Raw genomic sequence first — 14338 nt, 5'->3', positions numbered from 1 at the left:
ATTTACTTTTACACCTTTGCTCTACGGGAATTGTCTTTTAATTTAGTTGTACCTTGTGTATAATGACAATAAAAAGCATTCTATTCTATTCTATTCTATTCTATTCTATTCTATTCTATTCTAAAACTACTTCATAGATACGACATCACGATGTAAAACCAATATCAGGAAGACACTAGTTGTTTCATCTTGTGAATTAACTATCAGATTGCAACATCTTGATGAGTTGGACCATTCTGAATCAGTATGCAGTTATTGCATTGTGTTGTGGAATTCGGATCCAGTTAAAATCCGAGTCATGATGTCAATCACGTATGTTCTATTTTGAGTCCTCGTCAACCCTTGGTGGACTTCAAAAATCTTGGATTGCTTGGATTGCTCTTGTTTCCAACTTTTGTATTTATTTATTTATTTATTTTTATTCTTTTTACTTTTTATTCACTGTTATTAACTGTTTATGTCTTGTTCTGTATCTCTGTATGGGTCATGGTTTCTGAGAAGTCCAAGACAAAGTTCCCCACGGGGACATTAAAGTATCTATATATAGATCGATAGATCGATAGATCGATAGATAGATAGATAGATAGATAGATAGATAGATAGATAGATAGATAGATAGATAGATAGATAGATAGATAGATAGCTACATCAGGAACAGAATCCAGAGTAAGACTTATGCCAAATCAGCATAGATCCACACCAGATCTGCTGTAGTGACCCTGATTAAAAATGGGACCCACCAAAAGAAAGACTGATGAATAGTGAATGTGTAATAACCCATTGTGCTAACAGTAAAATACATCTCTTTGGCTTCTCTCTTGTTTTCGCTAGGGGTCGCTACAGCAGATCTGCAGTGTATCCGCATGTTGATTTGGTACACGTTGTATGTCAGTTGTCCTTCCTGACACAATGCCACATTACATGGAAATTGAAGAGGGTGACCTAGAACTGGGAACCTTCTGCACTGAAAACAAGCACACTTAATCATTTGGCCACCACTCCTGCCTCACTGTGCTCACCGTAAAGATGTTTAATTTTATGTTAATGGAATGTTCCTGTATTTTTGAGATAGTATTTTGAGAACAGCTGTTTCTAACATTTGCTCACAACAGCACTATTTCCTTTCGGCAGATTCTTAACAGACATCCACCATTTGGAAACCAAATCAGAGAATCTGTTATACACCTCCCAAAGTATGAAGTTACTCTGGAGCAGGTAAAACGAGCTTCACAAATTCATCAAAGTGGGACCTTGAAACTGATTATTTACTTTTTTTTTTTTTGTATATACTGCACTTGATAAAGCCTTGTGTAAAGTTGCTGCTGTGTTTTGTAGCTTCCGAGGTATAGTTGTGCTGCTGCAGAGATTGTGGTGAAGGTTACCCTGAAGAACCAAGCACAGCTGCTGTCCAGGAGAACAGCTCCCGACCACCACTATGTGACGCTAATCATCGGAGACTCTGACAACACCGTTGTCTTCTTGCAGAAACTCTCGTGAGAGAATTGAAAAAATGTTTCTGTATTTTCATTTGTGGGCTTTGTTTCACTTCACCCTCTTTATCTTTCCAAATCAGGAAGCAAACCCCTCTGTACTTGGTAGAAGGTGTTGAGCTGAGAATCATTTGGGTGATTTCAACAGGGATCCTTTGTTTTGCAGAGACTCTGTGCTGTTGAAGTGTGGCAGCTGGTCAAAGAAGCTCGAGGTTGCAAAGGCCTTGACAGGAGAGGAGATCAGTGTCAATCTCATCAGTTCAGAATACGGTAAAACAACCAACTAATTAAATGGTGTTATAATGTTTGGAGAAGCCCCAGGCAGAACACAGAACACACGCAGTACAGTAAGAGAATGACTGGTGAGGATTGAGAGCTGAGGCACGCTTACAGGAGCCAGTGAGCAGGAAGCCTGTACACAGAAAAGAGGTTACTCCTCTTCACCAAATGTGCAGTCTAATGGGTTGTTTCTCTGTCAAACACTGACAATCCTCTTCTCTGCAATTTGGACTTAGTAACACGAAGTGTCGGCAAGCTGGCTGTGGCAGTCATCAAACAAGCTGGGTCATAAATAGGAACTCCAAATACCTGACAGACAAAATCCTTGAGTGATAAGGAAAAAACTCACTCAGGATAACAGGGTCAAAGGCAGGCAGCAGGCAGGAGAATACTAAACAGTAGCGATGTTATGCTCGAAGCAGACGGCTCAACACTGTATCGATCTTTCAAACAGTCCATGGTCCAAACAGGTTTTCAATACTACTTAAGGTGACCAAACGACACCTACAGTAGAATCCAGCCTCAGTGTCCCATGGCCTACACAGAAATACATGATAGCAATCCCAGGGTGGTAGGTGTAGCCAGGTGGGGGTCAATGAAGAGTTACATAGAGGTCCACATTTAAAAATGCTTCAGTAACGTTGAAAACTATATCACATTATTTGTCTGATCATAACATTTCCAAAAAAGTATAGTTTGGACTATCTATGATGGAATGTTCTGCAGTTATGGGGTAAAAACAGCAAAAATGGTGACAAAGGTCAGTTTCAGTTTGTACAGGGGTCAAAAGTTAAAGATGCTCCAATTTCAGTAAAAAATTATGGAAAGTATTGTTTGGGTTAATAGGGTTCTAATACGGAATAGTTTGCACCATCTGTCATGCTTAGTTATCACGTTACAAGGTAACATATACCACCTGTCATAGAATCCAATGGACATCGGCCTTGTTTAACCTTTACTTTGTAGACCAAACATTCAACACAGTCAAAACTCCAAGACAGGAGAAAGAAATGAGTTATTTAGCATTTTTGTTTGTTTGTTTATTTTCTTTAGTTTTTTTTACAGTATTTCCATGTTTTTGGTTTCCTGCAGTGGGACTGGACATCCAGCAGAAGTTCAATGTGTACTATTCTGGAGCCAGGAGCTTTGGGACTGATATTCCATATAATGTAACATATGATCGAAGTGCACAGAAGCACCAGCATGCTGCACTGATGCAAACAGCCCCTCCCACAGATTGCATCACAGCATCTGCTGCAGATCAAGGCAATAGATAAGTGATGATTTTACAATATCAATGTCTTTACATTGACATTTAATGTGTCTGTGTTTTTATTTATTCAAATGAAGGCACTTCACAATCCGATTTAGGCAGTAAAAGACAGTGCAACCACTTCTGCAAGAATAAGGAGCTGTGTGGCCACGAGTGCTGTGAGTACAATAACATGTATATTTATGAGTGTCAATTCTTCATGACTAAAGGTTCCTTCTTCCTGTTACTGTTGTTGAATTAGCATGGATGTGCAAATATTTATGTTTCTTAAGGTAAAGTCGGTGTAGCTCTGGTGCGGAAGAGACCAACAAATGAATCTAGTTTCTCCTCCTACTTGAAAGACCTGAGGAGCAGGTGTGACATGTTCAGTCAAACTCCTGTCAAACGGCTCAAGGTAAAGAGAAAAATTAGACTTTTTACAGCCCAATACCATACTGTAAACTCTTAGCAGAGCAGCGACTTTCAATCATTCAGGTCTCAAAGAAAAATGGGGCTGTATTGGAAGCAAATGTCAGAAAACACATTCAGTGGACCACCCACACCGGAGTATACTGTGTCTGATCTGAATATGCTTGTGTAATAAACTTATTTTCATCTCCACAGATGAAAATGATTGAGGAGTCAGCACCCATCAACATGCAGGAGTTTGCTTATAAGCCCAAAGAAAGAATACCTACTCTGACCAGGTAAACACAGACACACTGACAGGGGTTATACTAAAATACGAAATGGAGCGAAATGGGGTGAAATGGGGACTGATATTCACGAAATGGGGGTAAAATGTAACGAAATGGAGCAGAGTGAACCAGACTGACTCCAAATAAGTACTTTTATTTAATTGTTTGGCTTTTATTTGTGAGATGCACTCAGTACATGTAGTAGGGGCAGGTACGCCATCTGGTTTTCAAGAGAAGAAACTTCAGTCAGTGGATCAGTCTGCTAAGGGTTTGTAATGTTTTACCCCATTTCGTATTATCAGTCCCCATTTTGCAAAAAAATTAAATAAAAATACTTAATTGAATCATATTTGGAGTCAGTCTGCTCTGTTTTGTTACATTTTATCCCATTTTGTGATTATCAGGCTCCATTTCGCCCCATTTTGTATTTTTTTATAGCCGCACTGACAGTAGTGATTTATTATTGTACAGTACAGGAAGTACCTGCATTACTGCTGCAAATAAGAGACAAAATATCAGAGTACATAAAATTTGTGAAAAATAATATACTGTATTTTTCAGAGTATAAGTCACACCTGTTAAAAAATGCCTCTTAAAGAGGAATAGATCCTGTATATAAGTTACACTTGAGCATAAGTATTGTCAGCTCTTTGATTCGGGATTTTTGTGCATCGTTGAAGTGTAATTTTCATTATTGAGATTTATTCTTTTATTATAAGAGACTATTTTGTTTAGTGCTTTGATTCCTGGGAAAGTCCTATATACTCATAGTTATTCTTATTAACAATGAATGTGTGATATTTCAGTATATAAGTCACACTGGAGTAGAAGTTACAGGACCTCCAAAACTAGTAAAAAAAAAAAAGAAAAGAAAGAAAGACGTACTCCAGAAAATATCGTGGTCAGATTTGATGGAAAGCAGTGGCCTGATTAATTATATTCATGTTCTGTTTTACTTAATTTGAAGTTTTGGAGAAAATAAATGTGAAGCACCAGTGATCGGTCATACTGAGACTGTGGATCTGACAGCAGAAGGTGGTGCAAAACCACTGGACATGTACTGTGGTAAGCAAATGTTCATCCATTCATGGCTATAAACAGTCACCATATCTGTGAAAGTGTTCCTCGTACCCACTCAGTCTGAGTTTGTGAGATTATGACGACTGCGAGGAAAATATGAACCCATTAGTCAAAACTAAAAGGACAGTGTTTCTTCAGCAGTCAGAGTGCTTTACAATGATACCTCACATACACACACACAAACCAATGTCAGCATGCTGCCATGCAAGGTGCTCAGCTGCACACTGAAAGCAACTTGGGCATTAAGGACCTTGCCCAGTGGACCTTAGTGATTTTCCAGTCTGACTGGATCTTGAACAGAGGATCCTCTGGTCACGCGACACTTTAACCCAGAGGTTTCAAACTGATTCTAGAAAGGGCTGATTCCATCTGCTCAAAAGATGTTAATCAGTGAAATCACCTGGAGTGGGTGGTTGCAAAGAAAACCTGCACCCTCTCTGTGATTTCTAGAATCAGTTTGAGACCTCTGCTTTAACCTCTAGAACAGGGATCTTCAACTCCAGTCCTCGAGGACCGGTGTCCTGAAACTTTTAGATGTGTCACTTCAACACACCTGAGGTCAATTAATGAGGTCAATTAATGAGGTCATTTGCGGCACTCTGGAGAACTTGACTGCATACTGAGGATTTCCAGAAATACTTCTTTCAATGGCAGACCCTCTGGGAGGTGTGTGTGTGTGTGTGTGTGTGTGTGTGTGTGTGTGTGTGTGTGTGTGTGTGTGTGTGTGTGTGTGTGTGTGTGTGTGTGTGTGTGTGTGTGTGTGTGTGTGTGTGTGTGTGTGTGTGTGACAGTAGGGAGTCTGAGGAATTCTGTTTGGCCAGAAAAGCCTGAATCAGCTGATCAGAATGAGTAGCTGTGGGACTTCCAGACATAGTTGCTTCTCCACAGTCACCTGCTTTGCCACAAATTTCGCTGACACTTTCACGTGCCCAAATCGTCTGTTAAAATGGGTACCTGTGTTAATGCCCACATCCTCCACAAGTTCTTGTATAGTGGCACTCTGGTTGTCTGACCAAAGTCTGTATTCTGTCAATGATGCGATCATTTCAGCTTGTGGACGGCCTCAAGTAATTCCGTCATGAAAATCTAACAGAGGTGCAGTACGTCTCCAGTCTTTGGCTTGGTGCTAGCCAACTGGTGTGCGCTGCAGACTAACAAAGATTCACACGTGCTAAAAGGTTCCCTTTACCTCTCTACCAAATGACACCTTGCATGCTACCTTTGTTTCTGTTGGATAAAATAAGCTTGGATCATTTTTTGGATGCACATCATACATGCTACATCTCCCTTACTCATTCAGTGTGGTCATACACCTTAAGATGTCTCAAACTCACAGTCTGACAGACACACCTGCCAGGTTCATACATTTTTGGACAGTTTTTGTAATTGTGCCTCTGAACACCACATGAGAGTTCAAATGAAACACTCAGGATGTTCTGGTGGTGTCGCCTTTCAGCTTTAATTCAAGTGGTTTAATAAAAACATTACATTAACCATTTACACATTACAGCTGTTTTCATACATAGTTCCTCCATTTTCAGAGTCCAGAAGTAATTGGACATACTACATGTAAATATTGTGAATACAAAACATCACTTTTACAACCAGTTTTCTTTAACAAATCAGGAGATGGAAACATGAAGTTTTTCAAGTCACTGAATATGACTTAGACTTTATTTGCACCAGTGATTAAGAAATACAAACATTGTGACACTGTGTGGTAAATGTGCAGTATGCAGTTCTCAAAAACTGAGTGACTATGTAAGAAGGAGACTAGCGAGGGAAGCCAAAACAGTCATGACTTCTCTGAAGGAGTTATAGGCTTCTGTGGCTGTGATTGGAGAAATTGGGGATAGTGCAACTTTGCATGATGCAGCAGCAGTAACAGCTTCATGGTGGAGTGGAACAGAAAAGGATTTTAATACAAAAAAAAAACAAAAAACAGATCAAATCTAGGTCCAAGTCTTCCATGTGACTTTTGGCAAACGGTAGCTGAAATTTCACACCTTCTGTTAAGGAAGTTCTTCCCTATTACACTGCACCTTGAAGCTGTGTAACTGGTGATGCAACAAGCTGCAATATGTACAGTTTCTCCAGTCACAGCCTCACAAGCCTGTAACTCCTTTGGGGCTGTCTGGGTACCTTGGGGGCTTCCTTCACTCATCTCTTCCTTGCACCTTGTCCAACTGACCTGAGCACAGATTTTACACACTGACAGCATTCTTCAAACTTTACAGCATATATTCTTATGTTACAAAACTCTCACCTTAAACATAATTTACAGTGTTTTCACAAAGTACACTGTCAGAAAAACTTCAAAAATACAAATAGCTTGGACTTAAACCAAAAAATTGTCGTTTTTATTATCTATAGTTGTTTTGAGTAGTCTAACATACAGTAACTAACAGAAAGTCAGTTTTAAAATGATTCAGGCACTTATTTTTGGCATTTGTTTTTTATTTGTCTTTGCTGAGGTTCCTCTGTCATGCTGAAGACAGGTTTTCGTGTGAGCATGGGTTTGAACCCTAAACACACAATAAATTCAATTAATCTGACCAGCTCAGTGGACACAAAGTCCTCTGCTGCAGGATCAAACTATGTCGCTCCCTGCACACCTGCAGCCTCCTCAGGAATACCAACAGTCAGCTTTGACCTCGGAAACGACTGGGACGACTGGGGTGACTTTGATGATGACGTCTTGGTGACAGCCAGTGAGACACCGCTGGCTTCATATAAACTTAACGCTCAGCCTCACGTGCAGCAGTCATGTCTTTACAACACAACAGGTAGGATGAACATGCCAGCGCTGTCAGAGTAGTGACTAACAGTCATTGTCTCATCAGCACTGATAAACTGCCGCCGTTGGTGTTGTGATTTTGGAAACCTTACATATGTTTTCTGTCCATGCTATGTAACATCAACACCAGCTCCCCTCAGTCATTCTCAAGTCCATCCCTGCATGTCCACAACTACCACACCTCTGAGGTAAGGACGGAAAATACAGCTACCGCTTACCATGTCCTGGAGCTGTTCCAACAACATCACACAATGTGGGAAATATGTAGAAAAGACAAAAACATCCACACGTGTTGTTCTGGAATGTAGTTATGTGAAAATCTGTCATGTTTTCTGCTTGAGGTCTTTTTCTGCAAATATAAATCTCGATCAAAGAAAACCAGGATCATTGCCGCTCCCAGTCACACCAAACAGGATCACACTTCCTTGGAATAAACAGGTGTGTGTCTGTGTCTGTGTGTGCCTGACAAACATTATTAACCTGCTTTATAGCCTCGCCTTCAATTGTAGATGATAGAAAACCAGTCCAAGCAGTCACTACAGCAGAGGCATTGTCATTTTTCCGTAATAAGGAGACAGACAGTCATTTTCTAATTTGAAAGATACGGCAATGTTTCAGTTTTTTGCACAGTATTATATTAATACAGGAAGCTGTGGCTCTTTGCGTAAAGTACAACTGACATGGTTTTTCATGGTTTCATAACAAGATTGTACATAATGTGCTAAGTCCCAAATAATACACTAAAGACACTACAAATGGACAATTTTATACGATTTTAAATTTCCCGTGCAAAATTCCACCTTCAGCACACCCTGTTGAAGTGCATTTGATGTCACTCCAGGAATGTCCAGTTTAGCTCTGCAATTGAAAGCACAGATAGTGTGCTTCTAAGATTGATAAGAAAAAGTGTTGTTCGCATGGAAATGTGCCTTGTAGATACTGTATGTTGTGCTCAAGTGAGAGAAACAACAGGCAGAATGTCAGAAACCATAGCTGTCCAAATGAGTCAAAATTACACCAAACGGGAGAATGTGGGTAGCAACAAAATGGATCTACAGTTGGAATGTGCATTTTTCTGAGGATTGCTTCATGGACAGTTGTGTCCACATTCTCTGTATTACATCAGACTTGTTCCTGGTGGGTGATGGACTCTGCCACAGCTGTCCCTTGTCACCAATCCTGTTCATGATTTTCTTGGACAGTATTTCAAGGCACAGTCAGGGTCTGCAGGGTGTCCAATTAGATGGCCTCAGAATTGCACCTCTGCTTTCTGCGGTTGATGTGATTCTGTTGGTTTTATTACATAGTGACCTCAGAGGTGCACTGTAGGTTTGAGGCAGAATGTGAAACAACTGGGATGAGAATCAGGACCTCCAAATCTGAGACCATGGTCCTTTGTTGGAAAAGGATGGACTGTCCTCTCTGAGTCAGGGAAGAGATATTACCCCAAGTGAGGGAGTTTAAATATCATGGTCTTGTTTATGAGTGGGGATAAGTTGGAGTGTGAGATCGACAGGTAGATTGGGGTTGGGGTTGATGTTTTCAGACATCATTGGCTCCTGCCTTTGGAGCAGGCGGCCTGCTCTCTGGTGCACTGGCACTGAACATGCAAACCGGGGCCTGTGCCGTCCACTGGAGAGCCGGAGACAGCTGGAGTTAGCTGCTCAGGCTCTGGAGCCCTGTTCTGAGGTGCCTAGTCATCCCGCTCTATTTACACCTCAGGCGCCTGTTGCTTTTCATGGAAATGGAGAGCTTTTTTAAAACCACTGCTTGTACAGACTGGATTTGTTTGAAGAATGAAGGTGGAAAATGTTTTAAAAATGAAATAAATATCCCGTGCATGTGTGGGCCAGTCTGGTGTTACATTTTTGTTGGTAATGTCCTGGGATTTTATATACATTCATTCATTCTTTCATTTTCTATACCTGCTTACTCCAGTCAAGGGTCACGGTGTGCTGGAGCCTATTCTAGCAGTCATAGGGCTTAAGGCGGGGTACACACTGGAAAGGACACCAATCTTGCAGAGCCATTTTATATACAATATATAATTAATATTCAATTTAATAAATATAAATGACCATTTAATATTATTAAGCCACTGTAGATCATGCGGGTTCTTGTTCCTGTCCCTGTATCTCCAGACTGAGTCTCTAATATTCACTCCCTTTGTCGTCTTTGTCAGATTCTTTTGGTTCAGATCCATCAGGCTGAAAACCAAATACAACTGCAACGTTATTTTAAATAACTTTATATGGAGATAAAGATGACAGCTCGACATTCTAACTTAACACACTTGTTTGATAAAATATGATATGTGTGGTAGTAGAAGCAAATTGAATGTGTAAGTTGTTAGCCAAAGTGTATGTAGACTTATGTTTACAGCAGTACTTTCTCTACATTAAACAGCCTGTTGTGCCATGTAAATAGGCTGCTGTATTCACATATATTTAAAGTTAAGGAAAACATGCCAAAATCATTTTGGTGTTTGTAATTGTCGATGTGTGGAGAGGTGTTTTCTGCACAATTATTTATTACAACAGTACTGGCCTTCACGTTTTGTTTAGTCATGTATAATGAGCCGGTATGTGCAGCAGACTTAATGTGAGTGACATTTTGCAGAGGCCAAGCACTTTGAGTGAGCAGGTCAGAGCAAAGACACCAGAAAATCTCCCCAAACACCCTGAAATCCACGTGGAACCACAGACCCACAGATTTGGGTTCTTCTCAATAATATCTGACCCAATCAATGTCAACTCCTTTATCAGCACAAGGTAGATGAACATGAATCCAAACTGTTTATTCTGATTCACTGTAATATTCTGTAATTATTCCCAAAAATGTCCTTTTTCACCTCATTGACACTTTCTTCTTCTTCTCCTTCTTGAACATGTTGGACGGTCAGCAACAGCAGACAAGAGGAGGAAGTTTTTTTCGGGATATTTGATGGTATCATTTAGTTGGACAGGTACATGTCTTGGACAGAATGTATTTTCTTTGAGACTGTTATGGAGTCTTATGTGTTAATTGGATTGTGTTTTCTAGAAATGAAACAAATGACTGGCTGTTTTAATTTGTTACTGATGAAGTTCATGTCAGTGAATCTGCTTTAACTTGAAGATATGTTCTCCACATCAGGCAGTCTTGTTTTTGGGGTTGTAAAATATATGCTGTTTTGTAATTTTATTAACTACAAACATTTTTTACATAGTTTTTGGAAATTCCTTTGTATCTAAATGGGGCAGTTGGACAATTGGTGCACTCTCCAGTGGAGTAATCTTGGTGCAATGACCATCAAACGACAGAGGAGAGAGTCACATTTCTGTTTACAGTATATGTCACAGGATACCAAGGAATCTTTAGAGATTTTTGAAAAATGCTCCACTTCACATTGTTAGAAAGAAAAGAAATGGTAAATCTTTATAAGCTGATCCAGATCAGCACAAAAATATAATCCATGATTCCCTGATCTAAGGACATCTGCGCTAATTTCAGTTAGTTTTGTCCTTCAACAGAATGACAACTCTGTTCTCCTCTCTTGGTTGGTGGAGGTAACAAAATTGTTGCAAATTGTTCATAAAACAGCTAAACGTATTCAGTTCAAGTCCACAGCTGTCCCCAGATGTACATTATTTCACAGATACACTGGTATGGTTTGAGTATTTGTGTGTCAATCACTGTTGACGGTAGGGTGCGGGGTATCGCAGAGAGAACTTGATGCTGTTGTGAAGTTCTTGTCAGTTTATCTTTTATGTGATATTGTTACCCTCACAACATAGCCATTAATGTTTTTCATCTTCTAACGTGATGAAGGTTCACTTTGCTGTTCAGTTTCTAGAACATAAAGATGATAAACAGCCTACTGTGTTCTTTTAAATAAAGTTCCTTCATTGTCAGCTTCTTGAACAGCACGGTTTATCTAATTTTAGTTTTAACAAGGAAGTGGGTGAAGAAAACAAAATAAAAAAGAAACTACACTGGAAGTATAAATGCAGTTCCATGACCCATAGAGTGGATGATATCAGAATTCTGCTACTGTCACACATTCCTGGAAGTGTGCAAGGCCATTGCGTGGATTGGAAAGTATTTTTTCAAATTTGAAGACTCTTTATACATTTCAGAGAAAGTAAACCCAAAACCACTGATGATAAAGTAATTTGCACGGTTGCTCTGTATCTGAGACATCATCTTACATTATTATAAAATTATCATTATAATTTTAATATTTCACAAAACACACAAATATTTCACAAAACAATCCAAATTTTACAGCTGTATTGTGAAAATGTACTAGTTACATAAATAAACAGCCAGGTGAAGGGCTTAAAATTCAAAGCCTTTATTAAAACGCAATTGCAAATAGTAATTTTATTTTAATTGCATAAATATTCTCTTAGTAATCTCTGTGGGAGAAGCCACCAATATTTGCAAGAGCAGAACAAACAGGATTTTATCAGTGTCTGCATCACATGCTTCAACTTTTAGAGATTTAATGGTTTATGCAAGAAAAGTTCCTTGCAAAATTCTAAATCAGTTCGTGAAATGGCTGATAATGTTTTCTGTATACATTCTAACAGAGGATATTATTTGTGAGTCCTTAGCATTATATGCACAAAGCTGATTGTTTCTAGTCTTAGAACTTGAAATGAACAATTCCATAGATCATTTAGCAGCAAACTAATCCTGAAGGGTAAACTCCCAGTTAGTCAGGACTTGATCACAAGGCACATGCAAGGTTGGTTTTAGTAATCAAGACTTGGAAACAATCCCATTGTCAGACACCCATCCACCCCTTGCAAGGGTCAAGAAGGATACCGTGCCATGTAGGAAATAAATTAAAACTGTTTCAGTGCCATGCTTTTTGTATATAGTTGTAATAAGTTTGAGTGCATGCAGTAAGATTTATTGGTTGGTCAATAAATATTCCAAAGTGGCAGGGCTGCATGAATGGTACAATAAGAAATCCAAGGTTAGCAATCATAAGGTCAGTCCAAACCAACTCAGTAACCATTGATTTTCCAATAGATGTTAAATTGGACCACCAAGAATGTGAAGCGTAGATCCAGACGAAGGTGGATAATGTCATGTGATGAAGAAGTGGTCATTATTCAAACTTGCTGGTGGATTTTCTTCTAAATCCAAATTCTTGGGCTATTCTGTGATGTCCCTTGATGTGGCTTAATTCTCTGTTTTCCTTTTTCTGCTGTGTTTTGATGCAGATGAGGAAAGATTGATGGAGTGTAGTTGGGACAGCGGTGGTCTTTATGTGGTTTTACTGCGACAAAAGAGAGTAAACTTAAAGACAAGGACAATAAATATCCCTCAAACTACATAAAATATAATCACATTATAAGCTGTGACTGCAGTCAGTTTCACAGTGAAGACATTCAGACACAAGTTGTGAATTTTTCTAGTGGTATTGTGTTTGTCTTGATCGGTCCACAAATAGTTGGACACTGGATATATATATATATATATATATATATATATGTATATATATGTATATATATGTGTATATATATATATATGTATATATATGTATATATATATATATATGTGGAGGTGGAGGGTGGACTTTTTTCTGGTTCCGGAGCACAGCGGTGTTCTGCTGTATCTGTTAGCTGTTTGAACTGAGCTGTTTGAGTTCTTTGAATTAACAGTCTTTTTCAAGACTTTTTTACTTTTTTTTACTTTTTCACCGTGCTCCAACGCCTAAAGAAGACCTCTAACGGTCGAAGCATCGCGACGGAGCTCTTTTATCAGCTAACCTTCATCAGCGTTGGCAAGCTAACTAGCTTGCTAACGCTTTCGTTTTTATTTTTATTTTATTTTTTAGCACTGTTGTCGTGCGTTACCTGTGCTGCTCCACAGCCTGTCCAGTGGATTTTTATTTTATTTTTTAGCACTGTTGTCGTGTGTTACCTGTGCTGCTCCACAGCCTGTTCAGTGGATTTTTATTTATTTTTTGGCGCTGTTGTCGTGCGTTGCCTGTGCTGCTCCACAGCCTGTCCAGTGGATTTTTATTTTATTTTTTAGCACTGTTGTCGTGTGTTACCTGTGCTGCTCCACAGCCTGTCCAGTGGATTTTTATTTTATTTTAGCACTGTTGTCGTGCGTTACCTGTGCTGCTCCACAGCCTGTCCAGTGGATTTTATTTTATTTTTAGCACTGTTGTCGTGTGTTACCTGTGCTGCTCCACAGCCTGTCCAGTGGATTTTTATTTTATTTTTTAGCACTGTTGTCGTGCGTTACCTGTGCTGCTCCACAGCCTGTCCAGTGGATTTTTATTTTATTTTTTACCACTGTTGTCGTGTGTTACCTGTGCTGCTCCACAGCCTGTCCAGTGGATTTTTATTTTATTTTTTAGCACTGTTGTCGTGTGTTACCTGTGCTGCTCCACAGCCTGTCCAGTGGATTTTTATTTTATTTTTTACCACTGTTGTCGTGTGTTACCTGTGCTGCTCCGCAGCCTGTCCAGTGGATTTTTATTTTATTTTTTACCACTGTTGTCGTGTGTTACCTGTGCTGCTCCACAGCCTGTCCAGTGGATTTTTATTTTATTTTTTAGCACTGTTGTCGTGCGTTACCTGTGCTGCTCCACAGCCTGTCCAGTGGATTTTTATTTATTTTTTAGCACTGTTGTCGTGCGTTACCTGTGCTGCTCCACAGCCTGTCCAGTGGATTTTTATTTTATTTTTTAGCACTGTTGTCGTGCGTTACCTGTGCTGCTCCACAGCCTGTCCAG

General features: G+C 39.5%; 1 protein-coding gene and 1 long non-coding RNA gene across 3 annotated transcripts in view; both read left to right on the top strand.

Moving 5' to 3' along the window:
* hfm1 (helicase for meiosis 1) overlaps window positions 1–7617 on the top strand; it is a 64907-nt gene extending 57290 nt beyond the window's left edge. Inside the window, exons 26-34 of the mRNA XM_034182539.1 lie at window positions 1132–1215; window positions 1336–1493; window positions 1657–1760; window positions 2862–3035; window positions 3120–3200; window positions 3315–3436; window positions 3646–3728; window positions 4687–4784; window positions 7274–7617. Of these exons, the coding sequence (XP_034038430.1) occupies window positions 1132–1215; window positions 1336–1493; window positions 1657–1760; window positions 2862–3035; window positions 3120–3200; window positions 3315–3436; window positions 3646–3728; window positions 4687–4784; window positions 7274–7617 (1248 nt within the window). The remainder of the gene's footprint in view (window positions 1–1131; window positions 1216–1335; window positions 1494–1656; window positions 1761–2861; window positions 3036–3119; window positions 3201–3314; window positions 3437–3645; window positions 3729–4686; window positions 4785–7273) is intronic.
* Window positions 7618–7708: 91 nt separating this feature from the next.
* LOC117522032 lies at window positions 7709–13556 on the top strand. 2 transcript variants are annotated; one of them, XR_004564120.1, is made up of 5 exons: window positions 7709–7784; window positions 7938–8034; window positions 10216–10367; window positions 10499–10598; window positions 13541–13556. It is a non-coding gene; the product is annotated as an uncharacterized LOC117522032 (long non-coding RNA). The 2 variants fall into 2 exon arrangements; XR_004564119.1 differs by lacking the exon at window positions 13541–13556 and having other exon boundaries at window positions 10499–11489.
* Window positions 13557–14338: the final 782 nt, after the last annotated feature.

This window comes from Thalassophryne amazonica, chromosome 12, assembly GCF_902500255.1.
Source record: "Thalassophryne amazonica chromosome 12, fThaAma1.1, whole genome shotgun sequence".
NCBI lineage: Eukaryota > Metazoa > Chordata > Actinopteri > Batrachoidiformes > Batrachoididae > Thalassophryne > Thalassophryne amazonica.
Note: the sequence above shows the minus strand (reverse complement) of the source record. Positions and strands in the feature narration are given on the sequence as shown.